Raw genomic sequence first — 23,756 nt, forward strand, 5'->3', positions numbered from 1 at the left:
ATGGGATACGTCCTAATATCAAGTAGGACCCTCTTTTTTTCTGGCGTTGTGCATCAGGTGGTAGTAGCACGCACCCAACAAATCACTGGAAGCCTCCTGCATAAATATTGAGCCGTGCTGACTCTGTAGCTGTCCATAATTCCGAGGGTACTGCCAGTGCAAGATTTTGAGCACAAACTGACCTCTCGATTAGTCCCATAAACGTCCGATGGGATTCATGTCGGGTGAACTGGTTGGCCAAATCATTCGCTCTAAACGTCCACGATGTTCTATAAACTGAAAGTGAACAGTGGTGGCCCGGTGAAATGGCGCAATGTCACCCATAAAAATTCCATCCTTGTTTGGGAGCATGAAGTCAATGAATGGTTTCAAATGGTCTAACTCCCAGGATCCAGTAGATTCCATGTAAACACAGACCACACCATTATGGAACCGCCAACAGCTTGCACAGTGCCTTCTTGACAACCTTGGTTTATGGCTTTGTGAGGCCTGCGCCGCACTCAAACCCTGCCATCAGCTCTTACCAACTGAAATCGGGAGACAACTGACGAGAGAGTGGAATAAAGGATGGCAATAATACCATCCATTTCTTGTGAAAGCCAGTCGCCTAGGGTACGACCGATATGGTCACGAGCCCAGAAGACGCCCTGCAGGCGATGTCGTGATGTTAGCACTGTTCTAACCGATACGTTCGTCGTACGTCCCAAGTTATTTCACGGAATATGGCCTGTTTGGTAGCACTGACAACTCAACACAAATCCCGCTTCTCTCGGTCGTTAAGTGAATGCCGTCTGCCATTGCGTTGTCGGTGGTAAAATTTAATGCCTGAAATTTTGTGTTTCCGACACATTCTTGACACGGTGGATCTCGCAATATTGAATATGTCGCATGGTTCAGGTTCCAACTATCATTCCTCCTCCAAAGTCTGTTAATTGCCGTCGCGAGGTCACAATCACGTCGGAAACTCTTTCACATGTATCACCCGAGTTCCCCGCCAGTGCATGTGTACGCGATACCACCGCCATCTGTATACGTGCATATCGCTTTTGCCTGCTGCTGATTTTTGCCCCTCCTGCTGTTTTGTGCTTACTGCGCGTTTTTTTATATATATACTTTGGGGGAACTTCATACACTTATTTCCACAAAAACATGCACAAAAACTCTGCTTCCACTCCCAATTTATGTGGATGCTATATATCCATCACCGGAATCAGGAGTTGCATCTTAACACACCAGTATCCACACAACCTAATTATACTGTTTTAGGGAAACTTTTCCTTGTAATTATTTTCAGTTAGCCATTTGCGTCCTGTGTTTAAACATGCAGATAGATTTTTGAGACTTCAGGATACCAATAACGAAAATTTTAACACTACGTCTTTAAACTGAACGTGAGCCACTCTATAAATCCGGAGACGGATGTAGGAAATCTACTCTAACGCCACAAATCATAATCTGTGAAGATACTTGCTTGAAATATATTTTCGTGTCAACTATAAACCCCTCTTTTCCAAAAATGCAGAAAATGAAATCCGCTATTTTTCCCATAATATAGAATAACGCAGCCTTAAAAAGACCGACTCTGCCACTGGTGTCGTTTCTTATGCCGTTTTAGTACTTTTATTTTCATAAAATTTCATACAAGTATGAACCAAATGAAAATGTGAACGTTTTCAGAAAATTTTTAACAGAATATATTGCAACATAATGTTTTCCTTTTTTTTTCAGCTGGCTAACGGAAATGGACTTCGATTTGGAATTCGACGCTGACGGAATAGAGGATGATTTACTTGAAGAACTGGATATAGTTATGGAGTACTTGCCGGATGACGACTTCGGAGGACCAGACGATTTCACATCGGGTGACTCGATTTTCGAGGACTTCTTACCCAACACGGAAGAAATTGGACGACTGCTTGAGATAGAGGACACGGTAGATAAGGATTTTGTCTACGACGAATTATGGCCTGATGAAGAAGAATTTCGGCATGTACTCGATATTGTAGAAGAGGAAGAAACGCAGCTTCGCACTGCAGTCACAACAGCTAGTGAAGAATTCATTGTTATGCGTGTGAAGCTTGCCATAAATCTAAAATACGTAATACCAAAACGTAGGTTACCTAAGATAGTGAGTTCATGGTTGAGCAAATAAATAAATACACCTCTTGCTTATTTCTTTAAGCGTTTCTTTTGTCTCAGTATTACAGTAAGAGCTGTAGATCGGTACTGTACCTGGTAACTATGCAGTAGACGAATATTTTGTATGTATCCGTTCTAAACTATTCAGCTTCCAGGAAGTAAACACTGCCTGATTCCTCAGCTGCCTACGGAAGTTGCGGGCACTGTTTGTCACTGTAAATGAAGGAATAAGAGTAGAAACTATTGACCTGCAGAGAAGAAGTACCACCTGTTCATGGATTACATTAAGCACAAATGTTATTGAGATAAACTGGATCCTCCGTCTCTTCTCCAAGTCGAACATCCCGGGAGCAATACAGTAATGGCATAGCACGAGCACAGAACCAGAAACGAGCACTAAATGGATATTTTCTGAATAATGCGTCATTGGTTGTTGCTTTGCAGACTGAATTTTTTTTTTTTATTTTTCAGTCAGCACCACTGAATACTTCCTCTGTGTGACCACTTTCGGTGATACATACTATCCGTTGAGAATCACAGACGAATTATTTGTCATTTCATTTTATGCCACTTTTGTTAATTTCATTTTTCAAATCGTGATGATGATATCGTTGTATATCTGTCGCTAGACATGGCTGGTATTTTTGGTTTACATTTGTTTGCATTCTTTACTGTTCCTGCAGATGGAGACATTTTGCAATAAAATTATTACGTCCTTGCGTGATGTTGTTACGTAACATCAGATAATAATATTAGCGAATTTGGTGTTATTTTCGCTTTTGGAATATGTGAATACAGTGTCTATAGTTTGTTTTGACAGTACCTAAATCAGCCCGATCGCTGTAATTTTTCTGTTATAGTCAGGTTAGATTTTAATTCCAACTGAGATTCAATTCATTAATTTGCCTTCCCCCTCCCCCCTCTCCATATTTAGGTATGGACTGTGAAACGCTTACGTTTCATAGGCAGCGATGGCGAGCCGCAGAATCTCTGACCAGAGAGCATGTAGTCAGTTCAGTTGCGAGAGAGTAATAGCGCGCGAGAGGACAGCAGTATGTGTTGTATGGGCTTTTACGAGATTTAGGCACTTTCTTTTTGGAAGACATACCACCGTCTACACAGACCACAGAGCGATACAATTTTTACTTTCAGCTAAATTCACACACGACAGATTAAGCAGATGGAAGCTATATTTACAGGAATTTAATTTTACGATAGTTCACATTCCAGCACACAAAATGTTATAGCAGATGCACTATCTCGTTCTCTCAGCAACAATCAGTAAGACGTCGCAACCAACTTCTGCAAAGCAAATTTCAGCGTCATGTACATTCAACAAGTTGCATTTGAAAATTTTATTTCGTCGTCATTACAGGACATAGCACAAGAGCAAAATAAAGACAACGTGTGGAAAGAAATTAAACACCTTTGGCAAGTTAGAATAACGTTACGATTAGAAACCATTACACTGTACGCAATGACATTCTTTTTCGCCGCTCTCATCCAGACAGCAACAATTGGTTATTATGCATTCCTGACGAACTTGTTAACAAATTAATCTGGTATACTCATTTAAGCTACGCACATTACGGAGCAAGAAAATGTTTTTTTATACTGAGACAGAACTGTTATTTTAACAACATGGAGAAACGTATACGACGAGTTTTAGCGTCATGTAAAATTTGCCAGAAAGCTAAGTCACACACAACTTCACATATTCCTCCATTATATCCCATTGTACCTGTTAAACTAAGACACATGGCCGCAGTAGACATTTTTGGTCCGATTCCCAGAACTAATAGAGGTTTTTGTCGCTGTTGAACTCACTTCAAAATTTGTTACTTTCACTCCGTTACGTAAAGCTACTGCCAAAACTGTTTCGAAAGCATTTGTAAAACATTTTCTATTTCATGTAGGGCATGTGATGAAAGTAATTTCCGACAATGGATCACAATTTCGTTCTGCTATATGGACACGTATGTTACGAGCTAGAAATATTTCTCCGATCTATATATCCAAGTACCACGCTTCTTCGAACCCCTGTGAAAGATTAATGAAAGAAATTGGTAAACTGTGTAGGATATACTGCCACAAAAGACATATTGATTGGGACACACACATACACTCATTCCAAGATGTAATTAACTCCATTCCAAATGAATCCACTATGCTATCTCCGTCTGTTATACTGAAAAACGTTGAACCACCAAACAAAATTAAAGAATTAGTAACATTTCCTACATCTCGTCGACTACGACACCATGAAATAATTAACATTGCGCTGAACAACATCAAACGTGCCACAGAGCGCCGGAGAAGTCAGCAAAAACAGGTTTGTACACGCCGAGACTTTCACGTGGGACAGAAGATATTAGTACGTACACACTATTTATCCAACAGAATAAAAGGTAAGTGCAGTAAATTTGAACTTCTATACGCAGGTCCATATCGGATTCGCAGCATTCCTCACCCCAATGTTGTACACGTCGAAACTTTGAGGAAGAGAAAAAATAAAGGCAACCACCATGTCTCCAATATTAAACCCTTTATTGAATGAAGACACTTTATGATTTAATATGCTATAATATCATTTGCTAATTTTTATGAACACTTACGCAATTATATTCACATGACTAATTACTGATGATTATCGTATTTTTTTTTTGGCAAGTGCCTGGCAAGGTAAGGTTAGCAGGTCGCTCTTCTTGTCGTTACACATCAGACCGTGCATATTTTTCCAGACGAACTTACACATTTTATGACCACTTATGCAATTATATTTATGTGAATACTTACTGATGATTGTATTTTTTCTTGGCAAGTGCTCGGCAAGATAAGGTTAGCAGGTCGTTTTACTTGTCGTTACGCATCAGACCGTATACATTTTCCATTTTTTTTGTGTGTACGATTGTTTTCCTGTTTTGTTTGTATGCATTATGAAATAGCTAAGACATAGCAAACACCAGTTGACTTTGACATTTTTGCTTTAAGATATCTCAACATCGTGACTACTTTACTTTTTATGCTGCTGCATTGTGATATTCTGTGTACATTTTTGCCTTTGAACACTGTCTATGCTTTTGACATATTACGTTTTCTGTCATGTTATGCTGTATGCTTAATTGTGTCACCATTAACCAGTCATTATTTAGTGAGTATATGATTTAAATGCAAGACATTAATCTTTGTTCATCAATTTCAGAAAGAAATGATGCGTAAATGAAATAAATTAAACGGAAATGGGAATTTCAACTACGGAATAGACGAAAGAGGATACAAAAACCTTATGAAGAAGAGTAAATGGATCAGAATTAACAAGCATTAACAAGAATATACAATACACATCGCAGAATAGCAGTCTTAACTGATTTTCTCTTTCAGAATACGAGGCGATTGATGCAGGCTGTCAGACAGAACTACACATCTTAGTTTTAGTGATGAAATATGATAGAGATAAGGAATAATTGTATAATCAATGATGAAGTGATATTTTTTTGCAGATGATAATGAGTGATGATGAATAATGATGAAGAATATGCTACTATGAATTATGAAGTTTTTCTTTACAGGTGATGATAATGATGGAGTTATGGATAATGAAGTGATGGATAATGAAGTTTTTTTTCATTACAGATGAGGATGATGTTGAAGTTTATGTATTTAGGCTATGTAGTTATTTAAGTAATTGTTGCAGTTTGCTTTGACAGCAGGTGTTATATTGCATAGTAGGATGACTGAAGGCTTTGGAAAGGGCAGCTATGGAGCACATTTTTATACACATTTCACTATCTGTTAATTCGAAGTTCACTACTTTTCACCATAGTATACGTTTCTTCTTTCAGCTCAATAATCCATTTTCTATTTTTTCCAGCAGAAGCTTTTCATGATACTTACTAAACCTGTTACTTATTATACCGTTCTAGTACTTGCATTTGTATCTTTTACCCATTTGTGTCTATCATTTATAAATGTGATCACATATACTGCCTTGTTTCATAACCCTGCTACAGCTGACTCATGACGAATGACGTTACCTATCCTCATTTGCAGCATTAGGTCAAAAGCAAATATTGTTATGCCTCAACAATTAATTATCGATCCCAACGCAATGCTAGCACAAAAAAAAATGTATTACCAGTCCCGAATAATGCTACTAGTTTAAGAGAATTCTGAGTAATACTGATCAGCTCTGAATAGTATGTTACTTCAGTATTGACTTCTTAATGATACAAAAAAATATATATATAAAATAATGCTTTGTAACTGGCTAATAACTGCGCTGTTTATTGTAATGAGACTACTTATAATGCACATGATTATTAATGCTATGACTGTAATTAACTGATTTTTAATAATGACTTCTTAATGACACAAAAAAGGAGGTGTATATCACCAGTTTCAAATAATGTTACTCATTTAAGAGAGTTCTGAATAATACTGAATGATGAACAATGTTTTGTACTATTCAATACTTGCTGGCCACTGAGTGCCAATAATTAGTGTAATGTTTTGTACTATTCAATACTTGCTCGCCACTGAGTGCCAATAATTAGTATAACTCAATGAATTATGTTAATGCTATGCCAATAATTGACTCTCCTTTTCAATGATGACTTCTGATGAACATTATTCTGTCATACTAAATATGCTTTGTAACTGGCCAAGGACTGCCACTGTTTATTGTAATACGATTACCCATGATGCCAATAATTTAATTTTATGGACATTTTTCTGCAATACTACATTCATGGTACAGAAATGTTCAATAATTGGGCTATGAATGCCGCAGACTACTAATGTAATTACTAATGAAGACTAGTATGTGACTTGATGTCCTTCACCTTTTGACCTGACTACCCTGAATTACTGTAATATCCATTTGTCCTGTATATCCTCCTGATCATGGAGCACTATATTTGGTTTTTGCACTAATTCCACGTTGGTGTGCCTTGTAAGAGCGTGGTGTTTATAAAGGCACATTTGCATGCCGAGCGTGAGTTTACTCGGAAACGCGAAATATTAATTAAATAAATAATCAGTGACAAATAAATAAAGCCTATGGCACACAACTGCAGCGCTGTGTCGCTGATAAAACAAAAGCACAATTACGTTACTCTTATGTTTGATTAAGAAAGGGAGAGCTCTGGTAGAAGTGGTGCGAGAAGCACGTATTTTATTCTATTGTCTGGCACACCGCCATATTTCATGTTATAGAAGAATACTGCGAGTTGCAACCAGACTAGGCACTCGATTCTGTAAAGAATTTATATTTATAAAAGTAAGTAGGATTATGAACTGTAGGCTTATTCATTGAATATATCTGATTTAACTAACTGTGTAACTTTTTATGTTTAGTAGACAATCACCTCTGTACGACGTTTTGGCATGGCTGGCAAATTATTGTAATATTGAGATTTAGATTATGAGTCCGCACCTACCGCAGCAGTCTTTGGAAACGATTTAATTACGAAGTCCGATTATTTCAGTTTTATTTCACGGTCAACTACGAGTAACATTACCTTTACGAAAAAGCCATTGTCAAGCGTCTGATACCGAATAATTAAACGTCCACGTTCCAGATAAGCAAATATCAATTACAATTACAATCACCATCATACAGATAGAATAATTAATATTTAAATAATATTTTTATTTTATTTATTTTATATTGGCGACTGCGTGTCGGACTTGTTATTTTGTCATTTGTTACATTGTTCTCTTTGTTTCATGTGAAAAATCAACTTTCTGGACCTGGACGTGAATGTATGAGAGATAACAAAAAATCTGAAGATATTTTCCAATTCTAAAATTTTGCGGGAAGACGCAATGAAACTTCCAGCAAAATAAGGTAAGACGCAGCATCTTTGCATTAGCAGACTTGACCAGACGTATAATTCAGTGTATTAGCTTTTCAGTAGATTCTGTAGTGTTTCTTTCGTGCATAACAGTGTTTTCAGTGATAAATTTCATTCTCAGTACTTTTCCTTAAACAATAACGTATGCAACAATACCAATAAACGAGTGTACAATATGGCCGACTTCTGTACGATACGTAGTAACATGGACAGCAGCCATTACCAATAATCTCAAATTCAGTTTATATTTTTAAATTAACAGACAGCCATTGTTGCTACGAGCGATTCATGCTCAACTGCATTTTATTTTAAAATCAGTGTCAAATATTTTCTTGAAACATATATCACGTGTGGTATGGTAATAACTAGAAATCAATACGCAAAAATGGAACAGCAAAGACGTACTATTCAGACGCAATCCGACTCGGACGAGAGACAAATGTTAGAAAATGACTTTACGACAGCAACCGGTAGTGACGATTTATCAAACATTGACGCAAGTGTTGACGGAAATTTTGGCAATAGGCCGTCCACTACAAAAATTTCAAAGTCTCAGTCAGAGCCCATGTTGATGCATGACGTCACGTCTAATGACGCGACGGGGGCACAGACCTTGCAAACAGTAAACATTGCCGACATGTTACAAATGCTAATGAAACAAAACGCAGAAAATATGGCATACATAAGGAAACAGAACGCCGAAAACATGGCAACCTTACAGACACAAAATGACGCAATTAAATCTGACCTCATAGCACTCAAGACAGGTAATGACACTTTATGTAAACGTGTGGAACTTATAGACGACACACCGACCAAACAGATGACTGAACTCAGTACTAAATTTTCCCAGCTTAATACGAGACAAGAAAAGACTACAACTGACGTAGCACTTTTACAGACACAAGTAAAAAACCTTAATGTCACGTGTGAAGTTCTTACTGAACAAATTCAAACATATCCTTCAGTACATGACAACCTTGAAAAACGAATTACTGACGTACAGAATAAATTTGACAATGTTGAACAACACCTGACTGACATCTTACAATCTGATGCCACAGCTCATTTTCAAAATATTAATAAAGAATTTCATGATTGGGTAGTGAACAAAGACAAACATTTTGATAGATGCTTACGTGAAAATTTACCAACAATTGTGCACGACTCCGTAGCGCAATACATTACTAATAACAAACAGCTGATCAGTGACGCAGTACAATCCGTCACTGCACCCATGAGACAATTCACCGATCGACCACAGTCTGAATGTAACGAAAATATCAGTCAAAACGCACAGTTCAGGAACCAATGTACATTCGAGTATGACACACACATACCGCACACGACAAACACACAAGAACAAAACACACCACGACTACAACACATACCACGATGTGCAAACACAAACACAAGCTATTATCATGGTAAACCACAGCAACATTATCGTAATTACTCGCTAGCTGAACATACCAGTAATTACAGTGGAATAAATCCATATCACAATGCGAAGGAAGAAGAAAGCTTAATGAAACACAGGCAATTTCAGATTTTTATCCCAGAAAAACGAACCATTCATCCGGTGATTTTTCTGAAATCTTTTAGTAACGCGTTTCCACGCACTTGGAGTGACCGGAAAAAGATTTCATATATTGTCGGATACATCCAAGGCGATGCAGCTGTCTGGGCATACAGTCAAGCTGACGTATGTACCACGTACAGTGAGTTTGAGCGTGCTTTTCTGAACAAATTCTGGTCGCAATCCGTCCAGGAGAGACTCAGAAGACAAATTTTAGAACCTGAAACTTTTAACAGTAAAAATGGCAACTTACGCAGATATTTTGAAAAATACTTGAACATGGGACACTTTTTAGACGAACCAGTCGCAACGCGAGATATACTCCGTGCGTTGAAGGCCAAATTGCCTTTCAACATTAAAGAAAAACTCCTACATATCCCGGATGACGATTCAGATTATTTTTTAACAGCCTTAGATTCGGTTGACATGTTACTTGAAGATCAGCGCTTCGCGCGGCAAAACAGCAGCCACAATGTTTACACTAGTGGTATGCAAAACATGCAGGCTTGCCAACTCAATTCTGGCGCGCCCACAGTTGGATACGCGGTACAGCAAAAACAGCAAACTCACATGCCGTCTCAATACGAAAATCAAAATCAACACGCGTATTCCAATACAAACAATAGTTACAACAGTAATAACACTTCATGCGGCAATCCATACAAAAGGCACCGCGGTAATAACTACAACGGTAACAACGGATACAAAGGCAACAACAAAAACACAAACAGAAATAGAAATAATAATAACTACGAGCCAAGACAGCATCAAGGTTGGACTCGTAACGATCAGTACTTTCATTCAAACTCTGCTTTACCACAGCAGCCACCAGGACAAAATTGGAGCATACCTTACGACCGACAGGTAAGTTATAATGCGCAACAGCAACAACAACCGCAAAAGTTTGGAGATCATAATAGGCAATATCCGAATGTGAATATAATAGAAATGACACCTGATGCACAACCTCAATCTGTGTCAGTACCTAGTACAAATGCTAATCCAACAAACTAGAAACAGTCACTTCTATGCCCCAGGTCGTGGTTGAAGAATTCTTGGGGGGCGACTTCAATGTTAATCAGTTATTTGACACCACACTTGAACAACAGAATAATGATATGCCGAATAATTCTAAACAAAAATTACCTGTTTTATTTATAAGATACAACTACAATAACAATATATCAGATGAACTTTTACAAGACAGTACACAATGTCGTTCAAACACAAATGAAATTGTTTTAGCATCTACTACTGGTGTAGTAGGTGGGATTCCAACTACTATTATCCTAGATACAGGTGCAGCTGTGAGCGTTTTGTCTTTTAATTTCTATAAAAAGATGTGTGAATTGGAACCTGTGCCTGAGTTTCCTGCCCAAAACTGTAAAATAACTACTGCACTAGGTAATAAGTCATGTAGGGTTACGAAGCAAGTTTTTGTAAACGTTAAAATAGATAATGGAACCGTACAATGGCCATTCCTGGTTGTACAAAACCTTGTGACTAATTGCATATTAGGAATAGATATTATCAGCGAGAAGGACTCTATTATAGACTTCTCCAAAGGTAAATGTATTTTAAATGATAAAGGCAATGTAATTATTATTGATTTGGACAGGAGAACTCTAAAGCATGACAAACACTGTACAGGGTACAAGGTTCAGTTAGTACTTGACAATGACATTCAAGATATGCAAACACACTCATCTGACACAGAGCTATTGGACTTGAAAACATTGCTTGATCATAAGATAAGTGAAGCTACAGCTCTCAGTGTACATGAACGTATAAAACAACAGGAAGTGTTATCCAAATATTTACAAGTTTTTACCAAACGATTAGGTGTTATCAACACGTATGTGTACAAGATTGAAGTTAAGCCTCACAAGATCTTCTACCACAAGACATATAACGTACCGTTATCTCAACGACCTGCTGTGTGGCAAGAATTAAAACAAATGTTAGACTGGAAGGTCATTGAACCATCCACCTCACCTTATTGTAGTCCTCTACTTGTTGTCAAAAAATTAAATGGAAGCATTAGGTTAGTGTTAGACGCACGAGCAATTAATGAAATAATTTTACCAGTTCACACAAAACCCGAAAATTTAGAAGAGCAATTACAGAAATTTCTAGATGCAAAATATTTTTCCACAATAGATCTCGCTAATTCGTTTTGGCAGGTGGGTATCACTCCTGATTCACGGAAATATACTGCATTTATGTTCGGGGGGCGAACCTATCAGTTTTGTGTTCTACCTTTCGGACTGAATGTCAGCTCTGGGGTATTCATTACAGCCCTGGATACCGTGCTTGGCGACGATTTAGTTGAGACAGTCACACACTATGTAGATGATATACTGATAGCTACACAGTCTTGGAAGCAACACGTTGACACACTTCAAAGAATTTTAGAAAAATACGCACACCGAGATCTTAGAGCATTTCATGCTGAATAATGTCAAAGTCATACCCATCAAAATATTGCTAAGCAACTCGAAAAACTCTGTTGTTACAACACAGATAATAAGTAGTGTAGAAATTTTCATTTCAGCGGTTCCAGAGTCGCAGTTGAAGGCGGAAGAACTCTTCTTTCAGCGCGCGCCACCACCTGGAAGACGGAATATCAAAATAAAATTTATGATTACGTAGCAGTGAATGATATATTAATTTTTCACGGAACATTTGTTATTGTAGGTACCACTGACTTGGTATGACACCTGACGAACCGACAGACGTCATCTATGAAGCGATTTTTTACTTTGAGAAATAGATTAGACGCACATCTCTCAACACGAAAAGCATCTATCAGTAGTCAAGGCCACACAGACACTCTACACACACGCACAAAACGCGAGGAATCGAACATTTTCTCTCTCTTACTATTTTGAATATTTATTGAGTAGTGAAAACGCCTGGTCTTGCCTACTGATGTAATGAATGTTGTGTCTAACCTATCTTAATTTCAGATGACATCACAAAAAACATCGATAATATCCCAGCAAAACCGCTAAAGAGGATGTAAATATCGACAATTCATGTAATCAAACGTGACACAATGTAATAACCTATAGCTATGTAATGATGATGTAAACATGTTTATGTGCAACTATATTATGTTTATGCTAAGAAAATATGTGACATGTGTATGTATAATTACTTATTTTTTTAACTGATGTATCATGTACCTGTTACTATGTAAAAATTTGAACAAAACGAGTGCCAAAAAGACATTGCATAGTGAACCTCTGTTCACGGACATTAACGAACATTACTAACTCTGCAACTACGCAGAAACCTATGTGAAGGAAACGGTTAATGCCATTCATTATGCATCGTACCTATGTAAACGCGATGAACGATTTCTTTGATTAATAACTACGAACATTTAGGTGAGCTATATTCGGCAAAAAACTGAAAATGTGAAGTGCATAATTCGTGCATCGACTAGTGACATTACTACAGTACCTAACTTCAAGATGTTAACTGGATTAAATGGACACAAAGTGCCTGTCCAGAAAACAACACGACGGGTGGAAGAATTTTGGTTGGAACTTCAGGGAATGAAATGTTCTCGAAATGTGACGGACACTCTTACCTGGACTGTCCAAGGATCGACGCCAGCTATGTGCCGTCCGAGGTTCTGCAACCAAGCTTCCACGGAATGTAAAAAAAAAAAAACGAACTGCACGTGGACCAATTACTCGACGGGTCACGTATGATCTGTAATGAGCAATGCCTTTAGTCACAACGAACTGCATCACAACGACTATAATGGAAATGGGAAATGGACACGCTTATGTATTAATCACGTTGTTATACAACGATGTTACTGTGATCAAAAAACTTTACCACGACGATACTAACCTGTAAAAAATTATTGTGCAGCAGATGAATATGAACTGTAATAACGACACGATGTGTATAGGTCAACGCACCTGAAACATACGGACATTTTTCTTTGAAGTATTTCAAAACAATACTATGTAACTAAGAACATTCAACAATCTAAGTTGTATTGTGTTATAACAAATATTGTAAATTTAAAACTAAGTTACCTGTCATAGAATGTAGTCTTCATATGTAATCTTGGTTGAATATTTTCTTTGTGCAACGACTGAGAAACGCGCGCACACGAACAATATGAACTGCAATACTGTGCCGCGTGATCTAACTGTACGATATAACGGCAGTGCCGGAGTCACACAGACGCTTCTGCGCATGCGCGCACTCTATCTGCCAACATAAGAACTTTTACGGCGCACCCGCGTCATTCAAATTTTGTATATAATGTGTATAATGTGTATAATGTAGGTCATGTAAATAGTTGTAGATAACTTAGATTTTCTTGTGCCTTTAGGTGAATTGCTCGCCTGCAGGTGTGTCCTTTCGCCTCGCAATTCAGGGGGCAATATAAAGGCACATTTGCATGCCGAGCGTGAGTTTCCTCGGAAACGCGAAATAATAATTAAATAAATAATCAGTGACAAATAAATAAAGCCTATGGCACACAACTGCAGCGCTGTGTCGCTGATAAAACAAAAGCACAATTACGTTACTCTTATGTTTGATTAAGAAAGGGAGAGCTCTGGTAGAAGTGGTGCGAGAAGCACGTATTTTATTCTATTGTCTGGCACACCGCCATATTTCATGTTATAGAAGAATACTGCGAGTTGCAACCAGACTAGGCACTCGATTCTGTAAAGAATTTATATTTATAAAAGTAAGTAGGATTATGAACTGTAGGCTTATTCATTGAATATATCTGATTTAACTAACTGTGTAACTTTTTATGTTTAGTAGACAATCACCTCTGTACGACGTTTTGGCATGGCTGGCAAATTATTGTAATATTGAGATTTAGATTATGAGTCCGCACCTACCGCAGCAGTCTTTGGAAACGATTTAATTACGAAGTCCGATTATTTCAGTTTTATTTCACGGTCAACTACGAGTAACATTACCTTTACGAAAAAGCCATTGTCAAGCGTCTGATACCGAATAATTAAACGTCCACGTTCCAGATAAGCAAATATCAATTACAATTACAATCACCATCATACAGATAGAATAATTAATATTTAAACAATATTTTTTATTTTATTTATTTTATATTAAGTAAGTAGGATTATGAACTGTAGGCTTATTCATTGAATATATCTGATTTAACTAACTGTGTAACTTTTTATGTTTAGTAGACAATCACCTCTGTACGACGTATTGGCATGGCTGGCAAATTATTGAAATATTGAGATTTAGATTATGAGTCCGCACCTACCGCAGCAGTCTTTGGAAACGATTTATTTACGAAGTCCGATTATTTCAGTTTTATTTCACGGTCAACTACGAGTAACATTGCCTTTACGAGAAAGCCATTGTCAAGCGTCTGATACCGAATAATTAAACGTCCACGTTCCAGATAAGCAAATATTAATTACAATTACAATCACAATCACCATCATACAGATAGAATAATTAATATTTAAACAATATTTTTATTTTTATTTAAATATAAAATAAATAAAATTAAAAATATTATTTAAATATTAATTATTCTATCTGTATGATGGTGATTGTGATTGTAATTGTAATTAATATTTGCTTATCTGGAACGTGGACGTTTAATTATTCGGTATCAGACGCTTGACAATGGCTTTCTCGTAAAGGTAATGTTACTCGTAGTTGACCGTGAAATAAAACTGAAATAATCGGACTTCGTAAATAAATCGTTTCCAAAGACTGCTGCGGTAGGTGCGGACTTATAATCTAAATCTCAATATTTCAATAATTTGCCAGCCATGCCAATACGTCGTACAGAGGTGATTGTCTACTAAACATAAAAAAGTTACACAGTTAGTTAAATCAGATATATTCAATGAATAAGCCTACAGTTCATAATCCTACTTACTTTTATAAATATAAATTCTTCACAGAATCGAGTGCCTAGTCTGGTTGCAACTCGCAGTATTCTTCTATAACATGAAATATGGCGGTGTGCCAGACAATAGAATAAAATACGTGCTTCTCGCAACACTTCTACCAGAGCTCTCCCATTTCTTAATCAAACATAAGAGTAACGTAATTGTGCTTTTGTTTTATCAGCGACACAGCGCTGCAGTTGTGTGCCATAGGCTTTATTTATTTGTCACTGATTATTTATTTAATTAATATTTCGCGTTTCCGAGGAAACTCACGCTCGGCATGCAAATGTGCCTTTATATTGCCCCCTGAATTGCGAGGCGAAAGGGCACACCTGCAGGCGAGCAAGAACATTATTCTGTCATACTAAATATGCTTTGTAACTGGCCAAGGACTGCCACTGTTTATTGTAATACGATTACCCATGATGCCAATAATTTAATTTTATGGACATTTTTCTGCAATACTACATTCATGGTACAGAAATGTTCAATAATTGGGCTATGAATGCCGCAAACTACTAATGTAATTACTAATGAAGACTAGTATGTGACTTGATGTCCTTCACCTTTTGACCTGACTACCCTGAATTACTGTAATATCCATTTGTCCTGTATATCCTCCTGATCATGGAGCACTATATTTGGTTTTTGCACTAATTCCACGTTGGTGTGCCTTGTAAGAGCGTGGTGTTGACACGACATGCTGTCCACCACCGTGAGCGATGGAGACGTTATTATGGTCCCACTGTTTGGTGTACCTGATGTACTGCTAAGACGATAACAGGGAATATTACTACGACATTTCAGTGTCTTGGATACGCTGATAAATACTTCTGGGAATAGAACTGCAAATTGTCTCACTTGGTGTTGTATTTCTGTGGAAAGATATGGACTTTCAGTGCAGCTGCGTGCAACCTAAGTGCTACAACCATGACGCAATCCTTCCTATTCCTTCCCTAATTATTGTAAAATGAAAAGGTCATATACAGTGCGTGTGCACTTCTTTTCTTTTGTTAATGAGATCAGTTATCCTGAAATTACTAAAGACTTCTATAGTGCATGTGCACTTTATTACACTCCTTGATTTGTTTGTTTGTTGTAGAAAAATACTAGAGAGTACTACAGTGCGTGTGCACTTTTGTAATTTGTCAATATGATTTGTACTCACTAGGTTTATTTGTCGTAAAAATATTAGAGAGTTTTTCAGTGCGCGTGCATTTTATGCCATTTGTACTCATTACGTATATATTTTGTGGTTTCCTGATATGTTCAATACTTCACTGCGTATGCACTTATGTCATTTGTACTCGTTTGCTAATATGTTCCAAATTACAGTACGTGTGCACTTATGTCATGTTCTGTACTCATTGTATATATTTTTTGCCTTTGTCTGATATATTTTGTAAGAGTTTTTCAGTGCGTGTGCACTTTCGCTATTTGTTAGTATGACTTGTACTCATTCTGTATACATTTTGTGATTTCCTGATAAGTTCACTACCTTAGTGAATGTGCACTTTTGTCATTTATCGATACGATTTGTATATACCTTTTTTGTGATTTTCTCTGTACTCATTGTATATATTTTTGTCTTTGTCTGAAATATTTTGTAGTAGGTGCATATGCACCATATTTATCTCATGTTCTATATCTGTATATTCTTTGTAATTGTAAAGTTAATTAGTTAAGAAAAAATTTTGCCGCGCTTGGCAAGTCCAAATGACTCACCATCGCTGCCAAATTTTTGCCCCCCCCCCCCCCCCCCCCCCCAGTGGAGGGTTATGAAACGCGTACGTTTCATAGGCAGCGATGGCGGGCCACAGAATCTCTGACCAGAGAGCATGTAGTCAGCTCAGTTGCGAGAGAGTAATAGCGCGCGACAGTTCTGTTCTGTTGCGAGGCTGTAGTGGTACGTAGCGAGTCGCGAGAGCATGTAGTACAGTTGCGAGTTAGCTTGTGTGACGAGTCGGCGGGCGTCGACACGGCATTCTGGTCGAGATTCAGGACAAGGTATATTTTTAAATAAGGTAATGAAGCAGCTTTGCGCTCAGCTAATAATGTGTTGTAATGGATCTTAAGTGTAATTAATTTGTTCAAGAATCGCCCCAATAATATTTTTGTTTTCAAACCAAGCATTTTAACAAAACAATCATTTTATTGAAAGAAAATTTCCCATGCATTTCCTTTGCTTTTCTTCCAAGAATCAATTTATCACGCTGATTATTGCACAGGGCCTAAGGTTAGCGCAGCTGGCCTTATGAAATTTATCAGGTAAAGCATAACGTTAATTTTGTGGGGACTTAAAATTTTTGCACATTTTATTATCATTGACTTTTATTACTGTGGGAAACTAACATATGGGGCTATTTGCATTCTTATTCAATTCATATCATTTAAAAAATTACGGGGAGGTTACACTTGGTTCCACTTATATTTAATTATTATCTTTCATTTCTGTGGGGAGGTTGGTCAGAGATTCTGCGGCTCGCCATCGCTGCCTATGAAACGTACGCGTTTCAACTGAGGAAAACGCAGGAAAACCTGCGTGGGGCCTTCATGCTCAAAGAAGAGTTGTCAGTCACACTAGTTTATGATTCATGAGAGTTAACAGTCTTATTTTTGTTAGAAACTTTATCCTCGTTATTTTTCGTTGTATATCAACTTTTTTTAACTTTACAACGTTTCCTTTTCCGCAGTTACTCTCAGAATAGGGTCTTACGAAGGTGTTATGATGATAGGTTTCCTGATTAATAAACTTGGCGAGCAACTGTGTGCGTGACAGACGATTCACCAGTGGAGCAGGTGTCGCCCCATCCAAGGATGCATCTCCTGTCTCAGCAAGTGGACCCTCAATACGATCGAATGTGCAGCTTGCAGACTCGCCGTCCAGAAAAGGGTGGCGGACGTACATGAAACAATCGTAGAAAATTCTTAGAAGTAGACAAAATGGGGTCTAGTTTAGCAGGGGATACAACCCGTCGGCTTTGACCAATGACGTCAGTATTGGTCAGAGAGCATGTATTACAAAGATGAAAGAGGTGAGAAGAATGTTCAGAAACAAAGGAATGCAAGAGTGAAAAACTGTACTTCACATATATAAGGGCCAGTAGTATTTTCAAGTTAACGATATCACATGTTTGTATCTTAGTATTTCTCCTCAAAATACAATGGAAAGAAATGAATGAAATATGTTACTTGCAAAGAATACATAACGTTACATGTATGTCAGTTGTATCTCGAAACTCTTTCGAACTGTATTGCTCAAGTGCAGTACGGGATACAAGCTGAGCGTACGTCGATTTCTTAGTTTCAACTACCATTGCTATCCTGTTGTTCACTGGAACTACATATCCTCTGCTTCACTAAACCGTAAATGAAACACCGGATACAAATTAAAAGCCCATTAGAAGTATGTCGCTTAGTTACAGTACGGAATACGAGTTTGTCGTAAGTCCATTTCTTCGTTTTCACTAGCATCACTGTCCTGTTCTACACTTGTACGATGTATCCTCCGCTTCAGTAAACCCTAAATGGAGCACGTGATACAAATTGTAGATGTGTTTTTTATTATCTCCGCTATTAGTAACAGTCTTTTCTTACATACATATCAGTACTACTGATGACAGAAGGACCTACGTATGTAATATATGTATACCAGAATTCCGTTGACCTCTATATATGTACACTGGTATCTAAAAGGTGGAAATAGACGTACGTTACATCTGCAACTTGTACCTCAGTTGAACTACACGGAGACAAGAAGACGACACATGTACAATTTGTATCCCGTACTTCACTATGGGGTACAGTTTTCTTGTTACCTTGGACGCTAATAGTATCCCATTCGTAATTGAGCTATATAGCTGTACCCAACATTTGTATCTTGCTCGCCAATTGACATATATAGTGTAAGTGTAAAGGAGAAGTGAAGGACGGGATCCAAATTTTAGTTTTGTCGGGGGTTTCGCCTGTTATATTGCAAGTACACATTTGAAAATGTACTGATATTAGTGCTGAGAAACGAAAGAAGATCGACAGCTGAGAAATTTCTATTACGTACTTCACAACACGAAAATAGACATATTGGTGGAATAAAACAGTAAAATAACAAAATAGTGAAATACCGTGAAAGAAGCAAATGGAAAATTGAACTTACCACACGGAAATATCGAGGAATAACCGAAGCTCGCCTAGACAGACAGTAACGAAAATTACGTACCCACAAACAGACAAATCCATTCCTATAAACGAAAATAAGACACTAAGAATAGTTCTACAATAACAAACTAATACTCCAAATTACTTCAATATCATTACGAATAATTATTTTAATGTACAATGACAGCGCTTCTCCGCAACGCACAACAGTTTTATTATCTATGCCTCGAAGTGAAGACATTACTATCTGTGACTAATGTATGACGTCATTGGTCAAAGCCGACGGGTTGTATCCCCTGCTTCACTAGACCCACAAAATGCTGACAGCTTCCTGGGGAAACGACTCATAAATGGTCAGTCAAGCAACTGGACACAGAGGTGTGCCTCACAATGAATAAACATATTAACACAACAAGAACTGTTTGGGTTAAAGAGGAGTGTCAGGGTTGAAAGTTGGTTTGAAAGCACCAACCATGACTTCTCCTCCATGTGGATCAGTCGTTTACTTGTTTCTCATTAGCTCCAACACATGTTCACTGTGTCAGGTTTCTTCCGTTCGCTTTACCTCTGCTCTCATCTATTCTCAACAAAGTCAATGAGTCGTCAGCTATACATAATTTAAAATTATGATTTAAGATGCTTTAAAGTACAGTTCGTCGTTGGCAACAAAGGCATACAAGTTCAAATGTTCATTACTCAGCGGTTACCCAGTCTCAACAGGCATACCCTTAAGTTCGCGTGTGGAATGCACAGTGTCGATTCAAGTCACATCAAGATACGTGCTCATGAATAGCAACGCCATCGCTGTTCACACAGAAACACACAGAAATTCAAAACTTCGAGATCTTGATTGCCGTGTGAAGGTAAGTGTTTTACACAGTTTTTCAGTTATGTACACCTAAGAGGATTTCCTTTCCATCGATCTCATTACAAGGTCAGTTCATTCATGCAAGATTGTCTTATTTAATGTTTTAAATGATCGTATTGTCAGTCTGCGAACACGAATCTGACTGAATTACATCACGACCTCACAATACCTGTTGATTGCTTTCCCAAAACCTCTTACCATCGAATGCCTATGCAAATTAAACGAATTATTTTAAACAAAATAATTCAAATAATTCTGAAGTATGGAGTTTCTGTAGCATTTGAGGCACTTCTGCCCCATAGCTGTTTCTCTTTTTACTTCCTTGGATGCCATTTCAAGCTCAAGTGGCTGCTAAATAGCAGTTGCCCACAGAGTGTTGCGTGTTTCGTAGACTCTTTGTTTCATACACAGCTAATTTGCACCGTGTCTGTAGAACGTGCGACTCATAGCAAGTCTAAGAGAGACAGCAACCTCTCTAAAATTTTACCGTAGGGCGTAAAATTCTAAACCTTGCTGAAACACCACCGTTACTTAGAATTTCTGAAACCCAGTTTACTTAAGGTTAAATTTCACTTAGCCTATGAGGTACAGTCGGTTTTACTTCAGGCTACTTAAACAGTGGAATGATTCCATAGCCCTTTTTCCAATACAATGCTAGTTATACATCGTTCCTTGTGCATGCCAATCATATATTAGCTAATTTTCTATATCATTTGTGCTACTGTTTTGTGATTTCTATGAAGCTTATATTTTTACAAGTAGGTACTGGGAGAAGTTCTCGAAGCTACACCAGCTAATGATTTCTTATTTAGTTTGGATTTTCACATCTTCTTATATCATCACTTTTACAACTATGAGAGGCTACACTCTTCACTTTCAATCTTTATTCGTACCTACACATTAATACTATCTTGTGCTTTCTTCCCACAGAATGCGTAGGATGTATAGCACTGTTGCCTTACACAGCTGCATTTTATGCATGGCACTGTATGCAAGTGATTTAAAGTCTGTTTTGTATCTTACATTTTCCAAAATAAATGTGTGACAGCTAGTGTTTAGTTTGCTTTAATATCACGGATACTAGTTAGTTTCATACATAGTTATCCCCACTCACTATGTACTCGCACATGTAAAATCAACACGTCTACTTGTAATGAAAGATAGGTACATAAACACATATACTACTGTCTTATCATCATGTTAGTAACATTTTTTGAGGTCCTTATGAAAATACACTTGTCTGACTATGCCTGCCACATAATACCTTAGTAAGTATTCTGCTGCATTGGGTATCCTGGCTATTATGAAGGTATCAATACATAGTAACTGCAATTATTTACTCTTCTTATGTAGAAGAGAAGATTTTGAATGGCTTCTCAGTAGTACCTGCCCTCCTACCCTATACCTTTGCAGCTCTGCTAGTCTCCTATCAAAGCACATCTTCCTCTGAGCAGCTCTTTCAGTTAATGCCATAATGGCTTTCCTCATCTTTTCTTCCCAGGCAACGTTATCACTGGGTATTTTAGGTACAGGATTGAACCATTCAACTATTTCTACCCTTTTAAACATTAATTAATTGGGTGTGCAACCCATACGCATATGAGGTAAATTATTAACTATTTCTTCAAACAGAGGTAAATAGCCTAACCATTTTGATTGTTGTGTAGGACAGTATGCTCTCATACGAAAAATAGTTGAAACCTGGTAATCAAGGAAGGCAGGATTCGGTTACGATTGTGGATGGGGCCGTAAACAGTTACTATTGGTTCCCTTTTGCAATTACACGCATTTAACACGATAATTCCAGACTTACACATTATTAATGAAAGAATAAACAACTATGTAATTAATAGTGCTTTCAGTGCGTTACAATTTACCAAATGAGCATAAAATACAGACACAGCAAATAATGTTTTAAAAACATGCCAATGTGATCCCAGTTAGCGTTTTTAGGCAAGTAACGACAGTCACGGCTGAAGGCCTCTAACGCCATGAACAGCAATTATAAAAAAAATTAACAAACTCTCTGTAAAACAGCAAATACAACAGAAAAGGTTAATTTAAAGTGACAAGGAACTGATCACCAAACAGATGATGCAAAATGATGGCAAACTTGGTAGCACAATCATTTCAACTAGCTGTAAGGCTAAGAATGGCAATTATATAAAAAATTTTAGAAACATACAGTAAAAAAGCAAATAGAATAATAAAACACAAGGGCCAGTCAAATATGGTGCACCAGGAATCTACCTCTGAGTAGGTCTGGCAGAAAAAACTTTCGCGAGCGATGAGATAGGCAGCCAATAGTTGCATTCACTTCACAAGATGGTGACTCAGACTAGTGGCAGTCCAACGAATGACTAATGGTAATCTCGGTGAGGCTACCTGGCACCCAATAAACCAAATGCAAAGATGTAGAAATACGCCAAAACCGGAACCGACGATCTGGACTCCGTCCGCAGAATACTGTGCTTAGAGCGCCCGAAACAAGAAGGGAATCACTACCACCAGAATAGGAGAATCGCCAACCAACCTACAATCAAGAAAGGTGTCGAAACTACACGCCTCACCGGACAGCAGCGGCAAGGCGAGGAAACGTACACTGCCGTTACATATACTAACCTCCCAGGGCAGGTAACTGGGGCGTTAGTGGCCACGAGGCTGGAAAAATACCGCTGGTCGAACTCCACAAACAGTAACAAACTGAACGCAATAAATAGTAATTAGAAGTCCAGGAAAGCTAATCAGATCCGCCTTCCCCAAGCACTCCACTCGCTGCTCTTCGCCTCGGCAACACTATGAGCAGCAACACGAATCCAAGTCACTGAAGAATCACAAGATCTCACAATGATGGAGGTTTCTCTACTTGAATCCAAATGCGCTCATCTTAAGGCTTGCTGGATCCAGTTTACGACGAGTTCGTGCAACCTCGTGACCACAGGCCTTCGATCTGGTAGTCCATGTGAGCTGCCAGCGGTCCCGACATGTTTCGCCACTACGCGGATCTGGCCTTAATTTTATATTGATTATTAAATGTAACGAGAGAAGCCTGTGAACGTGGGGGTTTTGGCCAGGGAGAAACTAAAAGTATCAGAAAAACGGGAAAATTAAATGAATGGCAACAAATACGAACAGTAACATAAAATGTGGAGAAACCGACACACCGAATTCAAAAAGAAGAGCCAGTACAGGACAAACGAATACCTACAAAAAAATGAAGATTGTTGGAAACGATAACT

At 37.9% G+C, this 23,756-nt stretch overlaps 1 protein-coding gene across 1 annotated transcript in view; it reads left to right on the forward strand.

The window, feature by feature from the left end:
• Positions 1–1,741: 1,741 nt before the first annotated feature.
• Positions 1,742–23,756, forward strand: part of LOC126188712 (craniofacial development protein 2-like) — a 61,748-nt gene continuing 39,733 nt past the window's right edge. The window contains exon 1 of the mRNA XM_049930320.1: positions 1,742–2,111. Within this exon, the coding sequence (XP_049786277.1) occupies positions 1,742–2,111 (370 nt within the window). The remainder of the gene's footprint in view (positions 2,112–23,756) is intronic.

This window comes from Schistocerca cancellata, chromosome 5, assembly GCF_023864275.1.
Source record: "Schistocerca cancellata isolate TAMUIC-IGC-003103 chromosome 5, iqSchCanc2.1, whole genome shotgun sequence".
NCBI classification, from domain to species: domain Eukaryota; kingdom Metazoa; phylum Arthropoda; class Insecta; order Orthoptera; family Acrididae; genus Schistocerca; species Schistocerca cancellata.